This window comes from Ictidomys tridecemlineatus, chromosome 11 (genome assembly GCF_052094955.1).
Source record: "Ictidomys tridecemlineatus isolate mIctTri1 chromosome 11, mIctTri1.hap1, whole genome shotgun sequence".
Taxonomy (NCBI): Eukaryota; Metazoa; Chordata; class Mammalia; order Rodentia; family Sciuridae; genus Ictidomys; species Ictidomys tridecemlineatus.
Genome location: NC_135487.1, coordinates 14,375,986 through 14,402,003, shown reverse-complemented (window position 1 = coordinate 14,402,003; position 26,018 = coordinate 14,375,986). Strand labels below are relative to the sequence as shown.

Genomic DNA, 26,018 nt, shown 5'->3' with positions numbered 1-26,018 from the left:
TATCATTCTGCCTCTCTGCTGCCACCAGGAGCACTGGGTGCACGAGTCCGGCCGGCCGGTGCAGCGGGCCGAGATGCTGCAGGTGCTGCGGAGCCTGGAGGCCGTGCTTCTGCAGACGGTTTACAACGCCAAGATGGCCAGTGTGGGGCTCAGCGACGTCACCATGGACACCACCGTCACCCATCCCACCAGCCACGGCCGTGCCCACAGCGTAGAGGAGTGCAGGTGCCTGACCTGGCCTGGCGGGGACCCCAGGACCCTGACAAGGGCGGAGGAGAGACAGCCGGGCCTGGACATTTCCACAGCCCCTCTCTCAATCCTGCCCCCACAGGTGCCCCGTCGGCTATTCTGGCCTGTCTTGCGAGAGCTGTGATGCCCACTTCACCCGGGTGCCTGGTGGGCCCTACCTGGGCACCTGCTCTGGCTGCAATTGCAATGGCCATGCCAGCTCCTGTGATCCTGTATATGGCCACTGTCTGGTGAGTAGGGCCAGCTGGCACTTGGCACTGGAGGGGGAAGGGTGCTGCAGGCTGGACGGCGGGGGCCGCGTGAGCCTTGGCTCCGCTTCTGCCCGCTGCTGTTTTCACCTGCTGCCTTCCTGCTGAGCGCTTTCGCGGGTCGCTGTCAGTGCACGCCGGCTTGCGATGCTGCAATCCGGCTGAGCACAAAAACACAAGCCAGATGGAACTGAAACAAAGTTTTATTTTGTGAGAGGCCGTGTGCGTCCCCCTAACAAGCCGGTCCACACACACCCACACACGTGTGTCCCTACCGGACACGGGGGGCTCCACTTCCCCCGGAACACCCTCCTACCATCCTTCCCCAACCAATGGGAACTCTCCAGGAGTCTTGTAACTTGAGTCCCCAAATGGGCCTAAATGAACAGTAGGAGCCCAATTTCCATATGAATGTAATACTTTGCAGTGGCTCCTAGCAGAAGGGGGCAGGGGCAAGGGCAGGTGTGAGGCTCCCTGTGCCCGCATCGCTGCCGGACAAACTACCATGGCCTTTAGATGCATGGACAGAGGTACAGTGTCCAGACAAGGGACATGAAGCTCTCATTCCCTTCCGCCCTGATCAGACTGATCCCAGAGAGAGTTGTGTGGGGCGTGGGTCTTCCAGGGGCATCCCCAAGGAAAAGGGTAGATGTCAATTTTATTTCTTAAGAATAGTGGAGGAGGGGCTGGGTGGTGGCTTAGAGGCAGAGCACTTGCCTGGCATGTGTGAGGCCCTGGGTCCGATCCTCAGCAACCATTGACAACTAAAAAATTTTTAAGAAAAAGAACAGAGAGGAACTTCGATGGTTGGTGCCGACAGAAGAGAAGGCTCGAGGTGGGCGGAACTGCTCTCTTCAAATCCCTGAGCACCCTCCAGGGGCAAAGGCCTGCGTGCCCCCAGGGGCAGATCTGGCCTGTGGGTGCAGAGTGGAAGTGGGTGGTGGTTAAGTCCTTATAAAGTAGGCTTTTGGAACCACCTATGAGACTGGCTGCCCTGGGGGGCGAGCCTGTCACCGGTGAGAGGACGTCGCTAGACACTCCGCAAGGCTGTGGACTAACTACTTCCAGCCCGATGCGGGAGGCTGAGCCGGGCGGCCTCCAAGGCCCACCCAGCCCCCTGGCCAGTTCTGCCGCAGACTCTGAGCCCTCCTTCTCCCTGCCCTCCTAGAATTGCCAGCACAACACGGAGGGACCCCAGTGTAACAAATGCAAAGCTGGCTTCTTTGGGGATGCCACCAAGGCCACAGCCACCGCCTGCCGGCCCTGCCCTTGCCCATACATCGATGCCTCCCGCAGGTCAGACTCGGCTCGTGTTTGGGCTGGGGCCGTGCTCTGGGCAGGGAGGCGGGAGACTGGTCCCTGAGTTGTCCTGTGCTCATGCCCTGGGGCCTCTCTGGCTCTCACTCTCCCTTTCTGGCTTCCTGCGGTCACTGCAGATCAGGAACAGGTGGTCCTTTCCCCAGGGGAGTGCAGGGCCTGGCCCCCAGCCTGCCCCATGCGCTGCCCCCTTGACACCCACAGATTCTCTGACACGTGCTTTCTGGATACCGATGGCCAAGCCACCTGTGACACCTGTGCCCCCGGCTACACAGGCCGCCGCTGTGAGAGGTGAGGGGAGCCGGTGGCGGGAGGTGGGCTATACAGGTGGGGCGCAGAAGAGCTGCTCACCGCCCACTCTCCCCCAGGTGTGCCCCTGGCTACCAGGGCAACCCCATCCAGCCTGGCGGGAAGTGCAAGCCCACCAGTGAGTATGGCGGCCACGTCCCCGACACCTCCCCCTGCAGCCCAGCCCACACCCCAGCATCCTCGGGGTCTGCCTGTCCTAACCGAGTCCCACCCCAGCCTGCCCTGCCAACACCCACCTCGTGTCCCCAGACCAGGAGATTGTGCGCTGTGATGAGCGGGGCAGCATGGGGACCGCTGGAGAAGCCTGCCGCTGCAAGGTACGCACGCCACCCCACCCAGGCCGGGGCCTGGCACCTCCGCCAGGCGAGGGAGGAGGAGGCTCCGTCCTCCCCTGCCTTGGCCCATGGGTGGTATCTAGCTGGAGGCTGATGGGCCTGGCTGTCTGGTCTTCCACACCTTGAGAGGTGGCCTGGCCTCCGTCCGCAGCGCTGGCTAGGGAGTCAGGCTCCAGCTGTCCTTGGAGCAGGCCTGTGCTGTCGGGTCTGCACTAAGCCCTTGTCCCCACCACACGGTCAGTCCTCACGCTGAGACGGTGGTGCAGGTGCTGTCATCCCTAAGTTACCAGGAGACGGAGGCTCCGAGAAAAGGAGTCACTTGCAATAAGGGTGGGAGAGTCCAGTGTCAGTGGAGCAGAGTCTCGAGTCAGGCACTCCAGGTCTTTAATACCTTGAGCAGTCATTTCTTGTCTCCTCCCTCCAAAGGCTGGAGATAGCTGTACCTACCTGTAGAGGCACTCAGGGGTGTAAGTAAGGTGATGACTAATTAGCCCAGTGCCATAAATTGTAACAGCAGTGGTTTTCATCAAATTGTCTGTTTCACATCTAAACTTTTTGGGAGCCTCCTAGAAGGCAGAGAGAAAAGGGGGAAAGGGTTGCATAAGCTTCTGTTAACCGGAGAGGTATTGTTCAGATAGCGGTGACACGATCTGTCTTTTGATGACTCTACTGGGCTTCGGGTCCCATCTAGACTGTGGGACGATTCAACCGGAAGCTCCAGGCAGCCCCTTCCGTGGGCTGTCCTGCAGCTCCCAGCTCTGTGCCTGCAGAACAACGTGGTAGGGCGTCTGTGCAACGAGTGTGCCCACGGCTCCTTCCACCTGAGTGCCCGGAACCCCGATGGCTGCCTCAAGTGCTTCTGCATGGGTGTCAGCCGCCAGTGCACCAGCTCCTCCTGGAGACGCGCCCAGGTAGCCAGCCGTGGGCGGGCGGCCAGCGGGCAGGATGACAGGCCCAGGGCGGCAAACCCAGGATGGGTCTCAGGCCACAGCCCCACTGCGGCCCCTTCTCCTCTCGCAGGTGCTGGGGGCCTCCTCGGAGCCCAGCGACTTCAGCCTGACCGATGCCGCAGGCGCCCACACCACCAGCGAGGGCATCTCGTCCCCCATGCCCGGGGAGCTGGCCTTCTCCTCCTTCCACAGCCTCCTGTCTGGACCCTACTTCTGGAGCCTCCCTTCGAGCTTCCGGGGGGACAAGGTGGGCAGGGGTGGGAAGGGAAAAGGAAGCGAGCATCAGAAACGGCACGATCCAGGATTGGGAGCTGGAGGGTCGCGGTGTCTTGGGAGCAGGAGGAGATTCCCTGCCTGGGAGAGGTGGCTGGGGTGGTGGCGGGGGTTCCGCTGAGCACCCATCTGCCCGTGTCGCAGGTGACCTCCTACGGAGGAGAGCTGCGCTTCACAGTGACCCAGCGGCCCCAGCCGGGCTCTGTGCCCCTGCACGGGCAGCCGCTGGTGGTGCTGCAGGGCAACGGCATCGTCCTGGAGCATCACAGTGCCCGGGAGCCTGGCCCCGGCCAGCCCAGCGCCTTCACTGTGCCCTTCCGGGAGGTGAGCCGCCTGCGCGGGGCCCTGCCTGGGGCGGGTGGGGACAGGCCCCTGGGAAGTCGGCTGTTAAGTAACTTGTCCTTTCCTTGACAGCAAGCCTGGCAGCGGCCTGATGGACAGCCGGCCACACGGGAGCACCTGCTGATGGCGCTGGCGGGCATCGATGCCCTCCTGATCCGAGCATCCTACACCCAGAAGCCCTCTGAGAGCAGGTGCCTAGGGCCCGGGCAGGAGGACAGGGGGCTCAGGAGGGGGGCTGTCGTCCAGTTGGTACAACAGGGCGCAGCCTGCTAGCCAGCTCTGCCACTTACAGGCCACATGGCCTTTCCGTGTCTTGTTCTCTCCGTCTGTCAAACGGAGCTCACACTGACCGCTTCCCTCACGGGCCTTGGCTCTGGTCAGGGACTGGAGTCCGTTACATGTGATTCCCACGGTGAACCCACAGGGAGGAAGGGACCAAGCAGGGATGTGGCTCTGGTCGAGTCTGGCCCCACCTCCCCCAAGGGAGCTCTGGCAGGTCAATTGCCTCGGACTGGTCACCTGGGGAGCTGGGGTGTAACCCGTCTGGGCAAGGAAGGGTACTTCACTGGAGAAAGTTGCAGGTGTGAGACACTTGCCTGGGCCCAGGCAGCTGCTGGGGAAGGAGCCAGGCATCTGGACAGGGCCACACAGCATCGTGACATTGGAGCACAAACGAGGCCATCAAGTGTAGGACCCCAGGCGTGCCTGGCCCAGAGCAAGCAGCTCATTCAGTGGCCTTGTCGTGCTCAGGGTCTCTGGCATCAGCATGGATGTGGCCGTGCCTGAGGACACTGGCCAGGACCCTGCGCTGGAGGTGGAGCACTGTACCTGCCCGCCTGGGTACCGGGGCCCGTCCTGCCAGGTGAGCTCCAGGCCAGCACCTGTCCAGCAGCCCCATCCAATGTGCTCCCCGCTCCCCCACCCCTCCCTAGGCCCCCCCCAGCTTCATACCCCTTCCATCTTCCTGTCCCCAGGAATGTGACACAGGCTACACACGCATGCCCAGCGGCCTCTACCTGGGCACCTGTGAACGCTGCAGCTGCCACGGCCACTCGGAGGTCTGTGAGCCTGAGACTGGTGCCTGCCAGGTGAGCCCCGCCCCCTTCTTCTCTGCCCCAGGAATCTGTGGCCTTCAGGGACCTGGCCTCAACCAGTGCTCTGTCCCCCCAGGGCTGCCAGCACCACACAGTGGGCCCCCGGTGTGAGCAGTGCCAGCCAGGATACTATGGGGATGCCCAGCGGGGCACGCCACAGGACTGCCAGCCGTGCCCATGCTACGGAGCCCCTGCTGCCGGCCAGTGCGTCCCGCCCCTGCCCTTCCTGTGTACCCACCCCTGCCACACTCCGTCCCTCCGGGTCCTCTTGAGGGGCAGAGGGTAAACCGGTCTTAGGCTCCCCGCCCTGTCACTTGGTGGAAGACACACTTCACCTTCAGAGCCTCCACCGTATCTGCGAACGGGGACAGCACCCCACATCAGCCCCTGTGTGACAGCTGAGCAGAATGGAGCTCGTGGAACTCTGAGCATGGCCCTTCCTCCCTCTCCTCCCTGGGTCCAAGGGAGGTGCCTGGGGAGAGGAGGGCCCGCAGCCTGCCTCACGGGGAACTTGCCCCATGCTCTCAGGGCTGCCCATACCTGCTTTCTGGACACCGACGGCCACCCGACCTGTGACTCGTGCTCGCCAGGCCACAGCGGGCGCCACTGTGAGAGGTGAGGCAGGGACGGGAAGGTGAAGCTGTGTAGGAGGGTCTCCTCGAGTCCTCAGGTGGGCCCACCGTCCTGTCCAGGAGGAGCCAGGGGCCTCCCGCTCTTCCTTGCACGGGCCCCCGGAGGCAGTCAGCTCCCTTCCCTGGAGCCTCCACCTCCAGCCAGGTGTCCCGAGCCTCGAAGGCCTCAGCTGTGCCGGCCTGCAGCTCACCTTCAAGCCCCAGCACCCCTGTCCCACCCGACCCCTCTTCCCAGGAGACCCCTGTTGCCGCAGGTCCTGGGGCCAAGGTCCCATCTGGCTGACCCACTGCCTAGAGCACATTCCTGCCCTTTTCCCGTCTGTTTCCTCATCTGTAGGATGATGAGTTGGGCTAAATGGTTTCTTCCAGCACCTGGGGGACATGGAGTCCAAACACAGGCGCCCACCCCAGGCCTGCCCTCTCAGGCTCCCCAGCTTTCTGCTCTCTCTGCAGGTGTGCCCCAGGTTACTATGGCAACCCGAGCCAGGGCCAGCCTTGCCGGAGTGAGTAGGGTTGTAAGGTCGGGCTACCCATTCTCCCAGGTGGCGCCTGGGCAGATCCTTTGTTCCCCTGTGACCTGGGTCCGGTGGCTTTACCTCTCTGACCTCAGAGATGAACTGGGTGCCTGGTGCGGTTGCATGCTCAGCAGTGGGGCTGGGGGTGCTGGGTGGGCTTGGGGGCTCCAGCTGCGGCTTTCCTCCACCTCAGGAGATGGCCAGCCACCAGAGGGGACAGGCTGTGGCTGTGACCCTCAGGGCAGCATCAGTAACCAGTGTGATGCTGCCGGTCAGTGCCAGTGCAAGGTCAGTGCCGGGCCTGCGCCCCCCAGTGGGAGGGACTCCAAGGCCCCTGAGCGGGGTGGGGGGACTGGGACTGGGGGGCGGGGGCTGCTGCTGGGAGTGAGGAGACCCCCGAGTTCCCGCACACATGCTCTACCCACCCACCCAGGCACAGGTGGAGGGCCTCACCTGCAGCCGCTGCCGGCCCCACCACTTCCACCTGAGCGCCGGCCACCCGGACGGCTGCCTGCCCTGCTTCTGCATGGGAGTCACCCAGCAGTGTGCCAGTTCCTCCTACACCCGCCACCTGGTAAGAGCCACACGGCCCGCCACTCCCTGCTGCTCCCTGAGGCCAGCCAGGAGCCTGGCGCAGCCAAGTCCCGGCTGCCTGTGAGGACAGCCATCCCTGAGCCCCCTGTACTGCCCCGTCCCAGGCCCACGCCCAGTGACACTGACCCCCGTCCTTAGACCCTCCCTGTGCCCCCATTATGCCCTTTCCAGCCTGAGCCCTGCATCTCCCCATCCTCCACCCTGATGTGCCCCCCCACATCTCCCTTGATCTCAGCAGGCCCCATTTCCTGTCCTGATAACCTTTGTCCCTGTCCCCTGTCCCCATATGCCTGCCCTGTACTAGAATGACACCTGATCCTCTCTCTGCTGCCAGATCGACACCCGCTTTGCCCCTGGGGACTTCCAAGGCTTTGCCCTGGTGAACCCTCAGCGGAACAGCCGCCTGACGGGAGGCTTCACCGTGGAGCCCATGCCCGAGGGCGCCCAGCTCTCCTTCGCCAACTTCGCCCAACTTGGCCATGAGTCCTTCTACTGGCAGCTGCCGGAGGCCTACCAGGGCGACAAGGTGGGACCCGTGGGGGGCTGCAGACCCTCCCCGAGCACCTGGGTCCACGGGGACTCAGACACACTTCACCCCGGGGGAGTCTTGGTGGGCGGCCACCACATGGTGGTTCAGTGTGTGACCTTGGGGGTGAACCTCAGCTCTGCCATCTGCTGGCAGGACACCTCCTCATAGCCCTCCACTCCGGGTGGCTGGAGGATTGGAGACCGAGCCTGGCACACTGTGTGTTCAGCTGCTAACAGTGATGAGCTTTTGTGCAGTTTCCAGCAAACAGGCTCCAGGCCAGGCCCTTGAGACACAGGGACAAATGGGACACGGTTTCCGTTTCATCCACTTGCTCCCTCTAAATTCACTTGTCTCCACTGCAGGCTCCGTGCTGGGTGTTGGGTGTAGTAATTTTATTATGGGGCGTATTTATCCAGTGCTTCCTGTATGTTAGGCATCGTTCCAAGCAGTTTCACATTTCATAAGTCACAACTGTGGGAGCCAGGTAGTCCCACTGCCCCCTTTCCTACATGAGGAAACAAACTCAAGAGAGACTGGGGAACTTCTCTAAAGTCCCACAGCTCCTAGGTGGCAGTAGCAGGATTCACACTCAGATTGCCCTTAAAGTGCTACACTAGCCGGGTGTGGTGGTACACACCTGTAACCTCGGCAGTTCAGGAGGCTGGGGTGAAAAGATTGAAATCCTTGGGGTCAGGGCATGCTGAAATACCAAGGCCAGCCTTGGCAACGTAACAAGGCCCTAAGCAACTTGGTCTCAAATATGTGTGTGTGCATATATAGGAGCTGTCTCGAAGTACATATATATGGCCAGGTGCGGTGGCACCTGCCTTTTATCCCAGCGACTCGAGAGGTTGAGACAGGAGGATCTCAGTTCAAAGCCAGCCTCAGCAAAAGCAAGGCACTAAGCAACTCAGGGAGACCCTGTCTCTAACTAAAATACAAGAAAAAATGGCTGGGGATGTGGCTGAGTGGTCGAGTGCCCCTGAGTTCAGTCCCTGGTACCACAAAAAAAAAAAAAAATACCCAAACTAGCTAGGCTGGGATGACTGTCTTTATCGCCCTGAAGGGGGTCCAGGAACGGTGGTGTGGGATGGTGTTGGGGACAGGGGTCTAGGGTGGACACCGGGGCAGCCTTTCCTGGTGTTCCTGGAGCTGTCTGCCATCCTGGGGACCCAAAGGAAGTGGGGCTTGGCACAGGAGTCCCCTGCTGACCTGTGCTCCAGCCGCTGCCCCCAGGGTCACTTAGGAGGGGAAGCTCTATGGCTCCCCTGTCCCTGTTCCATGAGCAGAGCCAAGTCCCCTGCCCATGCACAGCTGGCTACCTTCGGTCCCTCTCCTTCCTCGGTCCCTTCTCTCCTGGCCTCCCTGTGCCCTGTCCTGCTGCTCTGACCCTCTGTCTCCTTCCTGCGGTTCCGCGCCACTCAGAGGGAGGCATACTTTGCGCGGATGCGCTGGGCTCACCAGGTAGGCCCTCGCTGTGGGAGGTGTGACGCCGGTGTGACAGGCATGGCGTGTTCCTGGGTGTCCTCGCCCTGCGTGTGGAGATGCCCAGTGCCCGAGACAGTGTGGGTCTGCATGAGCTCGGGCCGTTCCCACGGCCCCGGGGTCAGGGCACTGCTGTGTCCGGCTCCTCGCTGCTGCCCAGGGGCAAGTGCCTCTGGCTGCCTCCCTGGCTGTGTCATCTGACCCTGGTGCCAACCACCTGAGCTCAGGACAGTGACCGAGGTGGCAGGGAAACTAACTTGACACTAATCCTTGTGACCGTACCTGGTGCCCCAGCTTTCCCTGGCATTGCCCCCAGGCAACCACTAACACCCCCCAGGTGCACATGCCCATCTAGCACCTGGGGTAACCCGTGTGCCAACCCAAACGGGAGCATGCACCTTTCTTCCCATTGTGGCCCCTCTGGCCACCGGGTCCCTGGGAGCACATCCTTCCCAGGGCTCCAGCTCTGGGAGCCTGAGGGACTGAGCTGGCCTGTGACCTCCACCCCGTCAGAACCGCACGTCCCTCTCAGAGGAGCAATGGCGGGCAGCCGTGACATCTGGGAGGATCCCCGGACCCCCAGAGGGCAGGGGCCAGGCCCAGCGGGCATCACAGGTAACCCAGGCCTGGCTGGGCCAGGCTTGTCGGGCCCCAGGGAAGAGCCTTTGACTGAGACCCTGGCCTGCCCGGGTCATTTTTCCCCATACCCATCTGGGCCCCTCCTGGTGCCCAGTCCATCCCTGAGTTCTAGAAACATTCCAGAGCCACAAAATGGTGTGGGTTGGTGCCATGAGCCCCGGTGGAGGGTCAGGCCTGAGGGGCAGCTTCCCCTGCCCAGATGCCCGGGTGGCCTCCAGCACTTCTGGTCTTGGTGGCACAGAGCTGTTTGCCCGCCTCTTGATGGCCACCCCCTGGAGGGCTTATCCCCAACAGGGGCAGCCTGTAGTCAGTTGGCCCTTCCCAGGATGTGCCCACCTGGCTCCTGGGGAGCAGAGGGTTCCGTCGGAGCAGCGGGCATTGGCCTTTGTGCACGGAAGTGGGGGGCGCTGGCAGAGCCTCCCTCATGGGCATCATCTCTGTCTGTCTCTGCTCCTTTCCTCCATCCCTCCTCTCCCGGTGCGCCAGGTGGACGAGGCCCAGAGGCGGATGGACGCTGAGATCTGGCAGCTCCTTGCCAACTTTGCCGCCCATGACCACTCCCCTCACCGGGGGCTGCCCCCTCGCCCCCAGCCTGCCCTGCGAGCAGCTCCCGGGTCCCACTCGTCCTCGCCCTCCTCCGACTCTCTCTCCTCCGACTCTCCCTCCTCCTCCTCTTCCTCCTTTACTGCCCTGTCTTCCCCAGTGAGCTCTCAGGTATGTGCAAGGCGACCACCAGGGGACCTCCACCCTGACTCCAGCTGCCTTGAACCAGCTTCATAATCTCTCCGCTGCCTGGGCCGACATTTCTGTCCAGTTTCCCTTTAGGTCGATCACGCGCCCCTTAGCGATGCTGTGGTACATTTTTAAATATGTGTGAAAGGGCCACTCCGTTCTTAAGTGTTTCCCTACATGCTGCTTAAATCTTGGGGTCAGGTTTGGGGAGATGCTGGCCCCGGCCACACTTAGAGCAGCTGGGGTGCCCGGGTCCAGAGCGGGAGGCAAGTTCCTCCTGAGCTTGGGGCGGGATGGTCCTGTTCCCCTGCCCGTCGTGGCCCGCAGGCCCCGGCCCCTGCCTGCGCTCTCACCGCCCGTCCTTCTGTCCTAGTTCTCTCTCTCCTACGAAGGCTTCTCTCTGTCTCCTGCAAGTCTCTGGTATTGGCAGCTGCCCCGAGCCTTCCTGGGGGACAAGGTAACGAGGAATCGGGAGGGTCACAGCGGGGCAGAGAATCCTAAAATGTCAGAGGGTCCTTTGTTAGAGCCCTCTGTGGCTCGGATCTGGGGACTGAGGCCTTCAGCGGGAAGGGGACTTCCCTGGGCTTGGCCCTGGCCCCTCCGGCTGTCTCACCTGCCAGGCTTCTCAGGCCCTGCAGAGGCTCCCTTGACCCTGTGTCCGCTGCTGTTCTTGGTAGTGCCTCTTGATGGCATTCCTTCATCCCAGAAGCATGAAGTACTTAGTGCTGCCAGGCACGCTCCCCTGTGTCCCAGCCACTCTCCAGAGACTGAGGCAGGAGGTGATGAGTTCAAAGCCAGCCTCAGCAACTTAGAGAGGCCCAAAGCAACTCAGACCCGAAGTCTCTAAACAAAAGTAGAAAGGGCTGGGGATGTGGCCCCGTGGTTAAGTGCCCCTGGGTTAAATCCCTGGTACACAGACACAAAAAGTGCTTACTGCGTGCTGTGTCATGTACCAGCAGAAGGGGCCTGGCCTCCCAAAGCTCGCTCCTGGTCTGATGGTCATTGTCCCTGTTGTTATTGTCATCATCGGCCTGGGTTTCACTTGAGTGCTGGCATTGCCATTGCTTCTGCCTGGTTCCCACAGCTATGTAGGGGCCTCTTTAGCGTCTACATAAGATGGGATGCGTTAACATTCAGAGACACCCCAAGACCGCCAGGGCAAGGGGCGCAGGTGTAGGGGCGTCTCCTGAAGCCAGGGTGGAAGTGAGGGCAAGTGGTTGAGCATGGTGTGCGTCCTCCTGTTTCCATTTGAGGAAAGTGGGGCTCAGAGAAGTTAAGGGACTTGCCCAAGAACGTACAGCCAGCAGAGCTGCAGTTGGAGCCTAGGTCTCGCAGGCTGCAGAGGCCTCCCCCTCCGTCGCTGTGCCGCCATGTGCACCCACAACTTGCTAGAAAGTTGGTCCTAGATGTGGCTGTGACCTTGCTGGCCTCCAAAGTCAGTAGGAGAGCAGGGGCTTCTGTTGTTGTCTGGGTCTGTCCCTGCCTCCCTAACCACACCCCGGGCTTGCAGAGAGCAGCCCCAGGGCCTGTGGAGCCCAGGGCCTGGCAAGGTAGTCAGCAGGTGATTGGGTCGTGCTCACCACTGGATGAGCACGCGGGTCAGCCAGTGGGGTGGGCATCACGGGGTGGTACTGAGCTGTCAGCTCAATACCCGGTGGCTGAAGAGAGAGAGGAAAGTCCAGTGGGGTGAGCTGGAGCCTCGGCCACTCTCATGCAAGCCCCTCTAACAAGCTCCAAAACTCTTCTCCTCCTGCCAGTAGAAACCCAAGTCCATCAGGCTTGTCTGCAACAAACCATCTATTGGCTCATTAAACTGCAGAATCCAAGGACCTCTAGCATCAGGCATGGCTGGATCCAGGGGCTCAGCAGAGCTTTGGCTCAGTTGGTGCCATTTTCCAGCTTCTTGTCTGACTAGAGAAGGGAGTCTCTGTCTGTCCAGAAGAAGGGGCAGTGCCAGGTTCCCTTTTCCATGCAGGGTGGGAGTGGGGAGTGGTGGGCTGTGCAGATTGGCCAGGACTGGAGGAGTAGGGCCAGGCCCTGGAATAGAGGAGGGCTCTTGCGTGTAGAGGAAGCATCGTTCCTTAAAGAGCCCCGTGTGGTTTGCAGCCAGAGGAGGGTGGATTCTGGGCAGAGGAAACCTCACCGACGCAGGAGGCGAGGCCTCTGAGGGCACCCTCAGCCTCCGCCCGCCCTCGACTGAGAGCTCTTGAAGCTTTGAGGCTTCCCGTGCTGTTACCTTGTCCCCTCTGGGGGAAATTCCTGTAAATGTAAAGGGGTGTGACTGGACCTTCAGGCAGCGGGGAGCTCGGAGGGAAGCCGCCGCGCTGCGTCCTTCCGTGTGTGAGGCTGGGAGGGACAGAGAGATGGCCTGTTCCCCAGGCAGCTGCAGGCCACGCACTGGCCTCCTGGGGAGGGGCGGTGCAGCACCGGTGGGCCCGACCTTCCCTGGGTGGTCCAAGCCCACTCCCGGGAGGGCAGGGCAGCCTGTGACGGGAACTTGCCTCTCCGCAGGTGGCGGCCTACGGCGGGCGGCTGCGGTACACCCTCTCCTACAGGGCAGGCCCGCAGGGCAGCCCGCTCTCTGACCCCGACGTCCAGATCACGGTGAGCGCTGGACTCCTCGGTGGGCAGGTGGAAGCCACCCACCTTCCAGGTGTCCATTCTTCAGCCCTGGGGGTTAGGCCCAGGGCCCCCACTGCCTGGGTGGATAGCATGGCTTCAGAGAGCAGAGCGCGAGAGGCCAAGGGGCATGAAGGGTCTGAGACGGGTGGCGGTCCCCTGAGAGCCACTCCACTCCCCTGCTGATCCCCCGCGTCTCTCCAGGGCAACAACATCATGCTGGTGGCCACCCAGCCGGCTCTGCAGGGACCGGAGAGGAAGAGCTATGAGATCGTCTTCCGAGAGGTGAGGGGCCCTTGGCCTTGCACCGGATCTGACCCTACCCCACCCTCCGCTCTGATTTGGAGACTGGCACTGACACTGCTGCCCCTCACCCCCGCCCTCCCCTCCCAGCCCTGGGTCAGTGCCTAGAAGCGGGGACGGGCAGAGCCCGGGGTCCTCACCCACTCTTGCTGCCCCCACCCAGGAATTCTGGCGCCGGCCCGATGGGCAGCCGGCCACCCGTGAGCACCTGCTGATGGCGCTGGCCGACCTGGACGAGCTCCTGGTCCGGGCCACATTCTCCTCGGTGCCGCTGGCGGCCAGCATCAGTGCCGTCAGCATGGAGGTCGCCCAGCCAGGGCCCTCCGCCGGACCCCGGGCCCTGGAGGTGGAGGAGTGCCGCTGTCCCCCAGGCTACGTGGGCCTGTCCTGCCAGGTGAGTGTGTGGCCGTCCAGCCGCCCTGCACCTGGCGGCATCAGCAAGCTGTCCCGTGGCCTGGCTGTGGCCGTGACGGCTGCCGTAGCTAGGGGTCCCCTGCACCGCATCTTCTCAGTGCCGAGGTCCAGGCGGTCACCCCCTTCACAGGTAAGAGAGGACGATGACGTCCGTGGTCCACCCTGGGACACGCAGCCAGCATGTGGCAGAAGCCGGTCTGAGCCCAGGTCTAGGGACTCCAGAGACCAGTCTGTCCTAACACTGGCCCGGAGGCTGGTGGGCAGGAGGGAAAGGAGCAGAGCCCCCCCCCCCAGCAGCTGTGCTTCCTGTTTCTCAATTTTCAAGTCTAAGGCGTTTTGCAGGTGGAGCCTGGGAATGAACGTCCTGGGGGCATCCCTCTGGAGTGCAGGGAGGGCGGGCCTGGGGGATTTGTGGGAGGGACAGGGAAGAGGGTCTTTCCACACCTGTGCCAACCAGTCTCCATGTATACCAATGTCCCCGGCGCTGTGTGTGGCGTCCCTCACTTTGTTTAATGAGTGTAACGTCATCATGGGGACCTTCAAGGGCCTGTGCCCATCTAGGGCTCTCCAACCTGCTTTTCCCACTTTGGGGTGAAATTCTTCAGTAAAAACCTTTCCCACCAGAAGAAAACCCAGGAACAGAGTCCTGGGGTGGGGAAGGCGTCCCATTAGGGACAAACAACGGTCCCACGGTGCTCAGATGGGCAGGGGTACCAGGCAGGGTGGGCAGACACTGTCCCTGCTTTGGGGCGGCAGGAGAGTGAAGAGGAGAGGGGACGTGGGGGGAGGCTGGGCTCCAAGAGCCAGCAGGGTCTCGACCCTGGAGGGGGCAGACGGGAGGGAGGTGTGGGTCTGTTGGCTCCAGGTGGGATCCTGTCGGTAACGGAGACCCGACTTGCTCTGTCCCCAGGACTGCGCCCCTGGCTACACGCGCACGGGGAGCGGCCTCTACCTCGGCCACTGTGAGCTGTGTGAATGCAACGGCCACTCCGACCTGTGCCACCCAGAGACCGGGGCCTGCTCGGTGAGAGGCTAGCAAGGCCAGAGGTGGCGGGGGCCGCTGGCTGGGCCTGGGGCCGTCCTAGGGTGCGTGTGGGTGGGAGGGGAATTTGGTAAGGTAGGCCTGGATCCAGGGACAAGGTCACAGGGTATGGCCTGTGGCCAAGCACGTGGGTCAGCCGGCAAGGTCACCGGGGGGCTGTGGATGTGGCGGGCAGTCCAGAGCTAGGGGATAACATGCTCCTTTATAAAGAGATCTTGGGCTCTTATTGTATCTTATTCCTTATCACTGAGTGACGTGTTCTCCATAGAAGTCAGACTACAAAGGCTTATTTTTTTTTCCTTAAATGCAGGTTTTTTTGTTTTGTTTTTTGACAGTGCTGGGGATGGACTCAGGGCCTCTGGTCTGCTGGGCAAGCGCCCACCACGGAGCCACCCCCCAGCCCAGCCCATAGAGAGAAACCAAAAGGATAGTTAAGAGTCCCTCCACCCACCTCCTGGGGGAATCGCTGTCAGCACTGGAGTGAGACGCTGTCTTGCTCCTTTCCTGGGCAAATATTAACATTTGTGTGTGTGTGCGTGTGCGTGTGCGTGTGTGTGTGTGTGTGTGTGTGTGTGCGTGGTTCTGGGATTGAAGCCAGAGCCTCACACATACTAGGTAAGTGCTCTACCACCAAGCTGCTTCCTCAGCCCTGAATATTCATACTTTTTTCTTTTTTTTTTGGTACCAGGGATTGAACCCAGGGTCACTGAGCTACATCCCAGCCCTTTGTAGTTCTTATTTCGAGGCAGGGTCTCCCTAAGTTGCTTAGGGCCTTGCTAAGGTGCTGAGGTTGGCTTTGAACTTGCCTTCCTCCCACCTCAGCCTCCCAAGCAGCTGGGATTACAGGTGTGCACCACCACACCCAGCAATATTCATGCTTTTTAATATTCTTCATTCTGCAAATACACACGGGATCGTGTTTAATAATCGAATGTTTTCTTGTAATAATTCCTGAATATCTTTCCATAATGTAACTTTTTGTAATACTGGGCTTTACAGGGCCGTGTGTGTATATGGCTCTCCTGGGTACCTGACCAGGGGCCAGCTGGTTGATAGAGCCACGAGCTAAAAACACGGATCAAGGAACATGCTATGTTAATCCAACACACATGCGTGTCTCTGGAGGAGGATACGTAGCCCACACGTTGTCACGTTGAAGCGTGTATTTTCCAAGTTCTATCCCCAGATACCCAGGTGTACACCTTTGCTTTCTTTTGAGATCATAGGTTTGCAGGGAGAAGAATCCATGAAATAAAATCTACACCGTCCTTTTTTGATAGCTGTTTATGAGGATTTAGTGTTTAATGGATCCAGTTCTCCGCTTTGGGATGTTTAGGGTGTTGTAACACCTCGGAGTTGAATGACTGTCCCTGTAATGAAACTGTGCCCTTCTGTGATTTGCGTAAGATAAGCTCACCAACTTGGACTTTCTGGACAGAGGGATTGCAGAAGTGCGAGGCTCTGGATAAATGCCACCTGGCGGTTGGTGTCTGACACCCTTGTCCCTGCAGCAATGCCAACACAACGCTGCCGGGGAGTTCTGCGAGCTGTGTGCACCTGGCTACTACGGAGACGCCACGGCCGGAACGCCCGAGGACTGCCATCCCTGCGCCTGCCCGCTGACCAACCCAGAGAACATGTGGGTGCCCCCACTCGAGGCCCAGGACCAGACCCTCTGTGGGCGGAGGGCGCTGCCTTGGCTTTCGGGACAGGAGCGGAGGGAGCAGCGGCCTGACCTCTGCCTGTCATCCCCAGGTTCTCCCGCACCTGTGAGAGCTTGGGAGCCGGTGGCTACCGCTGCACGGCCTGTGAGCCCGGCTACACCGGACAGTACTGCGAGCAGTAAGTTTGCAACGAGATACAGGGAAGGAGCAAATGGTAGATTCCTGGGTGAGAGCCCTAGACAGAGTCCTGTGCTTTCCCTGCCCCAAACCCTTCTAGGACTTACATTGCCCTTGGCACAGGCCCACACCTCTTAGGACCCACATGCTTTTTTTCTGACACCCGACTTCCCACGCTAGCTGGACGGAGCTTTTCTGAATTCTTGCTGTTCGGCTCTTGCATACGCTGTTCCTTCTGCACGGAACGGTTGTTGCCCCCAAACCCTCCCTTTCCTGGTTAACTTCTTCTTAGCTTCATTCCCTCATTCAACATGTTTTTATTGAGCATCCACTGTGGGCCGTGTAGACACAGAGCTGTTGGAGATAAAGTGGTAAGCCAAGGGGAGTCCATCTCGGCCCTTTCTGCCACCTGGAATAGGAAGGGAGGGAAAAGATAACCACACGAGTATACGTACGATTTACAAACTGTGGTCGGTCCTCTGAAGGAAGAGTACAGCCCGCTCCAGGGGGATCCAGCTCAGAGTCCCATCCTCGGGAAGCCTACCTGCCCGGCCCTTAGCCCGACTCTGACATGGTGTCTCCAGGTCAGGGTCCCAGTTAGTTGGTTCTGCAAAGCCAAGGACTCCATCACGTTCACTACGCACCTAGAGCCTGGCACACAGTAGTTGCCTCATAAATGGTTGTGGAATGGCTGTTCCCTCCTTCCCCATTGTGCTCCCTTCCACTCCCCTTTCTCAGCTCAGGCCCTGTGCTGGGGACTGTTTGGTCCCCAAATTCCTTCCAAAGCCCTGAGCCACCTCACCCCACACTAGGCAGTTTCTGGCTCCCCAAGTCCACCATGAGCCACGGGGTCCCTTACGGCCTGACAGAGCCGGTGCTTGTTCCTCCTGACAGGTGTGCCCCAGGTTACACAGGTAACCCCAACGTGCCAGGGGGCCGGTGCCTGCCACAGGGTAAGTGGGACCACAGCCCAGCTGGGGGTAATGGGCAAGGCAGGGAACCTGGGGGCCTGGGGGACACGGGAGAGAGAGAGATGAGGGGTGTCCTGCCGGAACGGCCTCTCCTTGCTCTGCCCCACCCCAGCAGACCAAGCCCCGCTGGTGGTCCAGGTCCACCCTGCTCGGAGCATCGTGCCCCAGGGTGGCGCTCACTCCCTGCGGTGCCAGGTCAGCGGGAGCCCACCCCATTACTTCTACTGGACCCGTGAGGATGGGCGGCCTGTGCCCAGCAGCACCCAGCAGCGACATCAGGGTAGCCTCGGCTGGGATCTTCACCCCGGGGTCAGCCCAGGGAGAGGGGAGATGTGGGCCTGTCCCTGCCCTGCTCGGGTCCTATCCCTGCGTGCAGGGCGGGGCCGAGAGGGACATCTGCGCTCACAAGCTCCTCTCCCGACCCCCATCCAGGCTCCGAGCTGCACTTCCCCAGCGTGCAGCCCTCTGATGCTGGGGTCTACATCTGCACCTGTCGGAACCTCCACCACGCCAATACCAGCCGGGCAGAGCTGCTGGTCACTGGTGAGTCCCTTCTTCCCTGACCCATGGTGGCCTGTCCTGGGCGGCGCTGCGGGTGCTTCCAGGTACGAGGAAGGGGCGGAGGCCACCCAAACAAGGCCATGACCGTGGAGGCAGGAAGGGGCGGTGGATTCAGGGTCTGTTTAAGACACAGAATCAGCAGCACTTGACTGTGACCAGGAGGGCAGGAGAGGAGGCTGCTCCCCGGGGTCGAGACCCCAGAATTGCGTGAATATGGTGCCATTACTGAGCGGAGAAGGCCCCGCTGGAAGGTGTCTTCATCTGGCCTCCTGCAAACAGAGCAGAACCAGGACCCTGTGCAGGGGGAGGAGTGTGTGTTGTCACCAGCAGCTCCTCCCCCTGCACACAGCCTGGGCTCCGTGTGGCCGAGTACGCTGGAGCCAGGGTACAGCACGCATCTCAGCGTCTCCCTGCCCCTGCCCCTGCCCCCAGGAGCTGGGGTCTGCGCCTGTTCCCAGAGATTCAGTCCCCTGCACCTCTGCCCTGTCCCACCACAGAGCAGGAGCCGTGGGCTCCAGTGGCCCCAGGAAAGCCCTGGAAAGGAAGGCAGCCTCTGGTGTAAGGGAGGCAGGAGGGCACTGGAGTCAGGGCTGGGGCACAGCAGCCTGGCCAGCAGCAGGTCGGAGGGAACCCCAAGTTTCGCTTGGACTCACTAAGTTTGAGGTGCTGGGGAGACACCTAAGTGGGTTTGTCAACCAGGTGTTTTTATGTGTGAGTCTGAACTGCGGAAAGGGGTCCTTGCCAGAGAGGTGAGTTTGGGGGCATCACTCTGGTGCCAACAGTCACAGTGCAGAATGCAATCGCCCCGGGACAGTGACTGCAAGACAGGGCCCAGGACAGAGCTGCAGGGAGCTCCAGGTGGAACATGTCAAGTCAAAGAGGAAGGACAGGAAAAGCTGCAGGGGGCAGCCAGTGGGGTGGGAGGGAGCTGAGGAGGGTGGCAGGTGGCTGGCCAGCTGCCACGGGATGTGAGATAACCTTGGGGTCAGACGAGAGTGGTTGTCAGACCAGGGTGGAGCAAGGCGGAGGTGGATGGGAAAGGGGCTCAGCTCTGACGGGAGGCTGGGAAGTAGGGTAGCAGCTCTGCGGGGGAAACATGGGGTCCAGAACTGGAAAATTCCAGAACACACTGGTCTGTAGAGTAGACCAACCCTGCAGGGAGCGAGAGGAGAGGATGGTGTGGCACAAGAGGCAGGACAGGTCTGTCTCTCAGAAGGTGCGGGGTGGGTGGGGGTGGGCAGGAGGAGGGTCCATCCCTCAGGGACCGGGAAGGAGGGAGCAGGTAGATTTGGGGATTTGGGAAGATGGGAACAGTCCTGACCCGCCGTTTCTGTTTTGTCAACAAGTGTGAGTGAGCAGCCCTGAGCTGTGACAGAGGGTGCTGGGAGGCAGAGGGAGCCGAGGGTGTGGAATGTTGTTGGGGAGGATGGAAACTCGAACCAGATGGGGAAACTCTGCTCCAGTGAGGTGTCAAGTGTTAAGAGCTCGTTTGTGGCCTGGAATCCTGAGCTGGAGCCAGGGGCTCCTTCCCGGGCGAAGCTCTGGGTACCGAGGGGAGGGTGCAGCTGCCTGGCTTCAGCCTGGGCAGGGGCGGCAGGCACCAGGGCAGTGAGTGGCATCTAAGCTGGACCAAGAGAGAAGTGACCCCCAGAGAAGGGGACAGAGAAAGAAAATGTGGTCACAGGACAGACCCCAGCTCACTGAGGGCTCCCTGTCCCCACAGAGGCGCCCAGCAAGCCCATCACGGTGACAGTGGAGGAGCAGCGGAGCCAGAGCGTGCGCCCCGGGGCGGACGTCACCTTCATCTGCACAGCCAAGAGCAAGGTGGGCCGGCAGGAGAGGGCGGGGTCTGTCATGGGGTCTCCGAACCTTCCACGTGATCCTCACTCCGACCTCACCCTCAAGTCCCCCGCCTACACCCTGGTGTGGACGCGGCTGCACAACGGGAAGCTGCCCTCCCGCGCCATGGACTTCAACGGCATCCTCACCATCCGCGACGTGCACCTGAGCGACGCGGGCACCTACGTCTGCACGGGCTCCAACATGTTCGCCATGGACAAGGGCACGGCCACGCTGCACGTGCAAGGTAGCCCCACGTCACCACGCCCGAGCCACCGCCCCCACACCCCTCCAGCCCCGGGACCGTGCGCCATTTCTTCACACGATGGGTCATTTCTGAGTGCCTAGAGTATGCCGGTTCTAGTCTTGGGCCTCCAAAGAAGCAGGGACCAGAAGGACAAACAGGATTTCAATGCTCCTGAGATGCAGATCCACACTGAGAGCTCACACATAGCCAGGGAACAAATGGACAGACAAATCGCATGTGGTTACTGGGAAGGAGCACAGGGAACAGGGGCTGCTGCAGCTGGGCTGCTGTACAGGTGACGCCTAAGCCCAGGCCTGAAGGGAAAGGTGCAGTGCCAATTAGAGAGCAGAGGGAGCAGCGTGTGCCAAGGCCCTGAGGCAGGAGCTTGTGGCCAAGGAACAGCAAACCCACCTGGCTGGGGCTGCAGGAGGGAGAGTGGGTAAGGAACCCTCAGGTCCAAGCAGGTGAAAGTGTGCGGTATGTGGAGGAGCAGAGGAAGATTGGTTTTATTATAAAGCAATAGGGAACCCATGAGCAGATCTCACGAATCGAGGTAACAAGGTCCCAAAGTGACAGATGTGTCCATACAGATGTCTGTGTGTGTTGTTTTGTTTCAGTTTTGTTCTGGGGACTGAACCCAAGGGCTGTTTACCGCAGAGCTACATCCCCAGTCCTTATTTTAAGACAGTCTCACTAACGTGCCCAGCCTGGCCTTGAACTTGTGACCCTTCTGCCCAACTTCCTGAGTCACTGGGGTCACAGGCGTGTGCCACCATGGCTCCTGGCTCCCATTGGTGTTTTCCTCCCTCTGGCCACTGGGTGAACAATTGGCCCCGCAGGGCTAGGGCCGCAGCAGAGAGTGGCAGGGCTCTGACTGCGGTCAGCTCCGTTCCCCAACCTGCCGCGTCGTCTTTCTCCCCCCAGCCCCGGGCTCCTCGTCTGCTCCCGTGGTCTCCATCCACCCGCCACAGCTCACGGTGCAGCCCGGGCAGACGGCCGAGTTCCACTGCAGCGCCACGGGCAGCCCCACACCCACCCTCGAGTGGATAGGTGAGGCTGTGCCGCAGCGACATTCGGGGCCTGACGGTCCTGCAGGTGGGAGGGCAGGGCCAGGACTGGCCCCTGGGAGCCTGCGCAAGGCCCGTGCCAGTCAGCACTGACTCCACACCTCCACGCTAGGGGGCCCTGGTGGCCAGCTCCCTCAGAAGGCACAAATTCACGGTGGCATCCTGCGCCTGCCAGCCGTCGAGGCCTCGGATCAGGCCCAGTACCTGTGCCGGGGCCTCAGCAGCGCCGGGCAGCACGTGGCCAGGGCCATGCTTCAGGTGCACGGTGAGCGGGCCGGGCTGAGGGTGGCCGGGAGCTGTGGGCAACCCGAGCACTGTCCTCACGGGCACTGTCTGTAGGGGGCAGTGGGCCCAGGGTCCAGGTGAGCCCGGAGAGGACCCAGGTGCATGAAGGCCGGACGGTCAGGCTGTACTGTAGGGCCGCGGGTGTGCCCAGTGCCACCATCACCTGGAGGAAGGAGGGCGGCAGCCTCCCGCCGCAGGTGAGATCTCCCAGGCCGCCACCCCCACGAGAGCCCCCAGTGCCCACCTCCTCCCCTCTGGCTCCCTGCACTCCCTCCTGGGACCCTGGGCCCGGGCCGTCACCCCGGCCTGGTTCCGTTGCCCTGGGTGCCCGGCTGGGCCTGGATACTGGCCCCGGCCTGCCGCAGCCCGGGGCCCCTCCGCCTGTCCTCCCTGCTTGCCCGGGCCAGGCCGGCCCTCGGGTGGCTGAGCCCCTGGCTGTGTGGCAGGCCAGGTCCGAGCGCACGGACATCGCCACGCTGCTCATCCCGGCCATCACGGCTGCCGACGCTGGCTTCTACCTCTGTGTGGCCACCAGCCCCGCGGGCAGCGCCCAGGCCCGCATTCAGGTGGTCGTCCTCTCAGGTGCGGGGCCTGGGGGCCGAGGGAGGGCAGGGCGGGTGGCTCCCTGAGGTCCGCTGACCCGCCTCTGGTTCCAGCCTCGGGCGCCAGCTCCCTGCCGGTCAGGATCGAGTCCTCATCGCCCACCGTGACGGAGGGGCAGCCGCTGGACCTCACCTGTGTGGTGGCGGGGGTGGCCCACACACAGGTCACGTGGTACAAGCGAGGGGGCAGCCTGCCTCCCCACGCCCAGGTAGGAGGCCCCACGCTCTGGCGGGGTTCCCAGGGTGCGGGGGCGCTGGCTGGGGCTGGCCTGTGCGCGGGCAGACAATGCCCTCCTCCCTCCTCGCTCCTGGGTGGGTGGCTCAGAGCAGAGCCCACGAGAGTTTGACGGCGGAACCACCAAGGCCACAGGGAGCAGCGGTCACATCCTTGTCCGTCTTCCCCTCCGTCCCCATCTGGCGCAGGTGCACGGCTCCCGGCTGAGGATCCCCCAGGTCTCACCAGCGGACTCTGGAGAATATGTCTGCAGAGTGGAGACAGAGTCGGGCCCCAAGGAGGCCTCCATCATGGTCTCCGTCCCCCACAGCACCCACTCGGGCCCCAACCACACCCTAGGTGAGAAGCTGGGGACGGCCAGCCAGGACGGCTGAGCCCTGGGCTCCCTGATGCTCCGGGGAAGATGTGATCTTCAGTAGCATCGGGACAGGGGACATCTCAGGCAGGCTCTGACCCTCTGCTGCCTGCTCAGGGAGAGGGGCCGGGGCCAGAGGGCTGATCCAGCTTGGCTGGACCACAAGTGACGGTACCATTGCATAAGGCTGGCAGCCAGCAGTGCCTCAGGGCAGAACTCTGAGCTGGGAGTTGGGCTAACCTGGCTTCTAGTCCTGACTCCTCTCTTGATCAGCCTGGAACCGATTCTTTTCCTTTTGGGGACCTCAGTTTCCTCATCTGTGAAATGGAGACGGTACCATTCCTAGATGACCTACTAGTTGGTGGTGTGGTTTAGATGAGACAGTGTCAGTGGAAAGCGCTTAGATCACACGGTGAACGCTCTGGAGAAGACAGTCATGTGACTTCTCCGCATCTCTGGGTGGCTTCCTACCACCTCGTCATAAGAGGTCACAGTGGTAGATGGGCCTGGAGCCCCAAGCTGGAGACAGGGAGGGAAGGAGCTAGAAGATGTGATTCCATCTGCAGAGAAGCCCCGAGTCAGCCCTCCCAAGCTGGGGCCTGGTCTTCCGCCATGGCCCTCTGCCCAGGGCTGCAGGCTGAGGCTCAGGCACCCAGGCCTCTGATCCACCCCATGTCCAGCCCCAGGCAGCACCCTGCCCATCCGCATCGAGTCCTCCTCCTCCCAAGTGGCCGAGGGGCAGACCCTGGATCTGAACTGCGTGGTGCCGGGGCAGGCCCAGGTGACGTGGCACAAGCGTGGGGGCAGCCTCCCAGCCGGGCACCAGGTACGACGGCCCCCAGGTCCAGCCTGCCGGAGGGGGTGGACGGGGCTGCGCTGGTCTCCTCCCAACCCACCCTTCTCTGCACGCAGACCCACGGCTCGCTTTTACGGCTGCACCGAGTGTCCCCTGTGGACTCGGGTGAGTACATGTGCCGCGTGGTCCTCGGCTCGGAGCGCTCGGAGGCCTCGGTCCTGGTCTCCATCGAGCCCGCTGGCTCCGTCCCTGGTGAGTGACTGATGACACTGAATGCTGGACGAGGCTGAGGGCCACCCAGGGGTGTGGGGTCCAGGTGACTCCTGCTGCCAGCTGGGGAGGGAGCCCACCTGGAGCTGGCCTTGGGGCCTGCCCAGGAAGGCCACTTGCCTGAGTGCTCTGCCCAGCTTTCTGTGCCCGTCACTGCTTCGGCCTCTGCTCCTGCCTCCTCCTTTTCTAGCTCGGCTCCCTCCTCATCTCTGCCTCCTCTCCCTGCTCCGCCAGGCTCAGCCCAAGGCCTGCTCTTCTGTTTCGGTTACTGAGCTGAGCATTTCAAATCCAGGCCACCAAACCCCCCAAGGCCCCAGGCAGAGGCAGCTCTGGGTGGCACAGGTCCTGCCCTCCAGGGGAGCATCTGCTACCCTCACCCTGTCCCCACAGCCCCAGGACCCAGCCCGCCCGTCAGGATTGAGTCCTCGTCCCCAACAGTGGCCGAGGGGCAGACCCTGGACCTCAACTGTGTGGTGGCAGGGCAGGCCCATGCCCAGGTCACGTGGTACAAGCGTGGGGGGAGCCTCCCGGCCCGCCACCAGGTACTCAGCTCCTGGCACATGGGAAGGGGCCTTGGGTGGTGGGGGATGGGGTCCTGGCCTCTGGACTGGGGGGCTGGCAGTTCCTAGCCCAGGGCTGGGGATCTCTGGGCTCTGGAAGCCCCATCTTAGGCTCCCTCCCATGGCCGTCCAGGTCCGTGGCTCCCGCCTCTACATCTTCCAAGCCTCCCCAGGGGATGCAGGAGAATATGTCTGCCGGGCCAGCAATGGCGTGGAGGCCTCTATCACAGTCACAGTAACCAGGACCCAGGGGGCCAACTTTGCCTACCGTGAGTGGGGCCCCCAGGCCGGGCTGGGAGGCAGAAAGAGGAGAGGCCCGGGCAGCGTCAGAGGACTAGAGTGACCAGGGATCTCTTCCCCAGCCCCCGGCAGCACCCCGCCCATCCGCATCGAATCGTCCTCCTCCCAAGTGGCCGAGGGGCAGACCCTGGATCTGAACTGCGTGGTGCCGGGGCAGGCCCACGCCCAGGTCACATGGCACAGGCGCGGGGGCAGCCTGCCCGCTGGGCACCAGGTAAAGGACCAGGAGGCTAGAGGGGCCGAGCAGAGGGTAGCACCGGGTGCTGAGTAGGACTGGAGGCCCTGGCCCCCCTCTAACCTTGTGCAGGGTTACGAGGCCCCGCCAGCCCACGCGTGAGTCCCGGTCCACCACTGTGACCTTAGGCCGGTGCTCGTTTCTCGGTGCCTTAGTTCTAGCATCTGTAACCTGGTGATGGTGGCACTTACCCCAAGGATCAAGTTCAATCGCGGAGCTCTCAGGGTCCAGTGCGTAGAAGTGCCCCGAGAGACCACTCCCACCTCAGTGCCGTGGCCTGTGGCCACACTGTATTTTAGAATTTGGGGTCCCCCGAGGATAGGAGGCCTCTAAGTGGGAAGGAGGCGTCCACTCAGGATTCTCGGCGTGGCCGCTACAGGTGCATCTCAACCTGAGAGCTGCTCCACCCGGGCATGGGCTCGGTGGGGTGCTCACCTGCCCCCAGTTCTCCAGGGCTCTGAGGGTGCTACGGGGGCGCCCCCTGACCTCACCCCGCACTCCCAACAGGCCCACGGCTCACTGCTGAGGCTGAACCAGGTGTCACCTGCTGACTCCGGCGAGTACATGTGCAGAGTGGTGGGCGGCTCGGTGCCCCTGGAGACCTCCGTCCTGGTCACCATTGAGCCTGAGAGCTCCGTGCCTGGTGAGTGGCACTGGTGGGGGGACAGGGCTGGGGGCCCACCCAGGGGACTCCCTGTCCTAGCTGTGCAGGATCAGGCCAAAAGCCTCAGTCCACACCTCCCAAGAAACTAGTGGCCCCTGTCCCCACTCACGCGGTCTCTTCTCACCTCCTGCCGGGGGCTGACCCTCTGTCCTCTGTCACCAGCACTCGGGGTCACCCCGCCGGTACGAATCGAGTCATCGTCCTCCCACGTGGCTGAAGGGCAGACCCTGGATCTGAACTGCCTGGTTACTGGGCAGGCCAACGCCCAGGTCACGTGGCACAAGCGCGGGGGCAGCCTGCCCTCCCGACACCAGGTAGGAGATAGGGGATGGAGGAGGGTTCTGGAAGGTGCTCCTAACTGCAGGATAAAGAGCATAAATAGGCTCAGGGTCGGGCTGCGGCTCAGGGCAGAGCACTTGCCTAGCACGAGAGAGGCCCTGGGTTCCACCCCCAGCACTACAGCAAAAACACAGGATCATAGTTTCTTTTCTTTTTTTTTTTTTTTTTTGGTTTTAAGTGGACACAGTATTCTTTTTTTTTTTTTTTTAAAGAGAGAGTGAGAGAGGAGA

The 26,018-nt window shown here is 61.9% G+C and overlaps 1 protein-coding gene across 2 annotated transcripts in view; it reads left to right on the top strand.

The window, feature by feature from the left end:
• Positions 1 to 26,018, top strand: part of Hspg2 (heparan sulfate proteoglycan 2) — a 90,119-nt gene that overhangs the window by 43,304 nt on the left and 20,797 nt on the right. Inside the window, exons 16-57 of one of the 2 annotated variants that reach the window (XM_078025538.1) lie at positions 29 to 225; positions 332 to 479; positions 1,666 to 1,793; positions 2,019 to 2,105; positions 2,183 to 2,241; positions 2,373 to 2,440; positions 3,229 to 3,369; positions 3,479 to 3,655; positions 3,826 to 4,005; positions 4,096 to 4,214; positions 4,774 to 4,885; positions 4,998 to 5,111; positions 5,194 to 5,321; positions 5,646 to 5,732; positions 6,203 to 6,252; positions 6,458 to 6,552; positions 6,698 to 6,838; positions 7,193 to 7,384; positions 12,755 to 12,847; positions 13,067 to 13,147; positions 13,329 to 13,559; positions 14,490 to 14,603; positions 16,133 to 16,260; positions 16,377 to 16,463; positions 17,357 to 17,415; positions 17,549 to 17,713; positions 17,866 to 17,976; positions 19,718 to 19,818; positions 19,900 to 20,080; positions 21,005 to 21,130; positions 21,260 to 21,412; positions 21,487 to 21,629; positions 21,879 to 22,014; positions 22,089 to 22,243; positions 22,458 to 22,608; positions 23,305 to 23,450; positions 23,537 to 23,672; positions 24,081 to 24,232; positions 24,384 to 24,519; positions 24,613 to 24,764; positions 25,293 to 25,428; positions 25,612 to 25,763. In XM_078025538.1, coding sequence (XP_077881664.1) covers positions 29 to 225; positions 332 to 479; positions 1,666 to 1,793; positions 2,019 to 2,105; positions 2,183 to 2,241; positions 2,373 to 2,440; positions 3,229 to 3,369; positions 3,479 to 3,655; positions 3,826 to 4,005; positions 4,096 to 4,214; positions 4,774 to 4,885; positions 4,998 to 5,111; positions 5,194 to 5,321; positions 5,646 to 5,732; positions 6,203 to 6,252; positions 6,458 to 6,552; positions 6,698 to 6,838; positions 7,193 to 7,384; positions 12,755 to 12,847; positions 13,067 to 13,147; positions 13,329 to 13,559; positions 14,490 to 14,603; positions 16,133 to 16,260; positions 16,377 to 16,463; positions 17,357 to 17,415; positions 17,549 to 17,713; positions 17,866 to 17,976; positions 19,718 to 19,818; positions 19,900 to 20,080; positions 21,005 to 21,130; positions 21,260 to 21,412; positions 21,487 to 21,629; positions 21,879 to 22,014; positions 22,089 to 22,243; positions 22,458 to 22,608; positions 23,305 to 23,450; positions 23,537 to 23,672; positions 24,081 to 24,232; positions 24,384 to 24,519; positions 24,613 to 24,764; positions 25,293 to 25,428; positions 25,612 to 25,763 — 5,448 coding nt within the window. Of the gene's footprint in view, positions 1 to 28; positions 226 to 331; positions 480 to 1,665; positions 1,794 to 2,018; positions 2,106 to 2,182; positions 2,242 to 2,372; positions 2,441 to 3,228; positions 3,370 to 3,478; positions 3,656 to 3,825; positions 4,006 to 4,095; positions 4,215 to 4,773; positions 4,886 to 4,997; positions 5,112 to 5,193; positions 5,322 to 5,645; positions 5,733 to 6,202; positions 6,253 to 6,457; positions 6,553 to 6,697; positions 6,839 to 7,192; positions 7,385 to 12,754; positions 12,848 to 13,066; positions 13,148 to 13,328; positions 13,560 to 14,489; positions 14,604 to 16,132; positions 16,261 to 16,376; positions 16,464 to 17,356; positions 17,416 to 17,545; positions 17,714 to 17,865; positions 17,977 to 19,717; positions 19,819 to 19,899; positions 20,081 to 21,004; positions 21,131 to 21,259; positions 21,413 to 21,486; positions 21,630 to 21,878; positions 22,015 to 22,088; positions 22,244 to 22,457; positions 22,609 to 23,304; positions 23,451 to 23,536; positions 23,673 to 24,080; positions 24,233 to 24,383; positions 24,520 to 24,612; positions 24,765 to 25,292; positions 25,429 to 25,611; positions 25,764 to 26,018 lie in introns of both variants that reach the window. The other variant, XM_078025537.1, reaches the window with a different exon arrangement.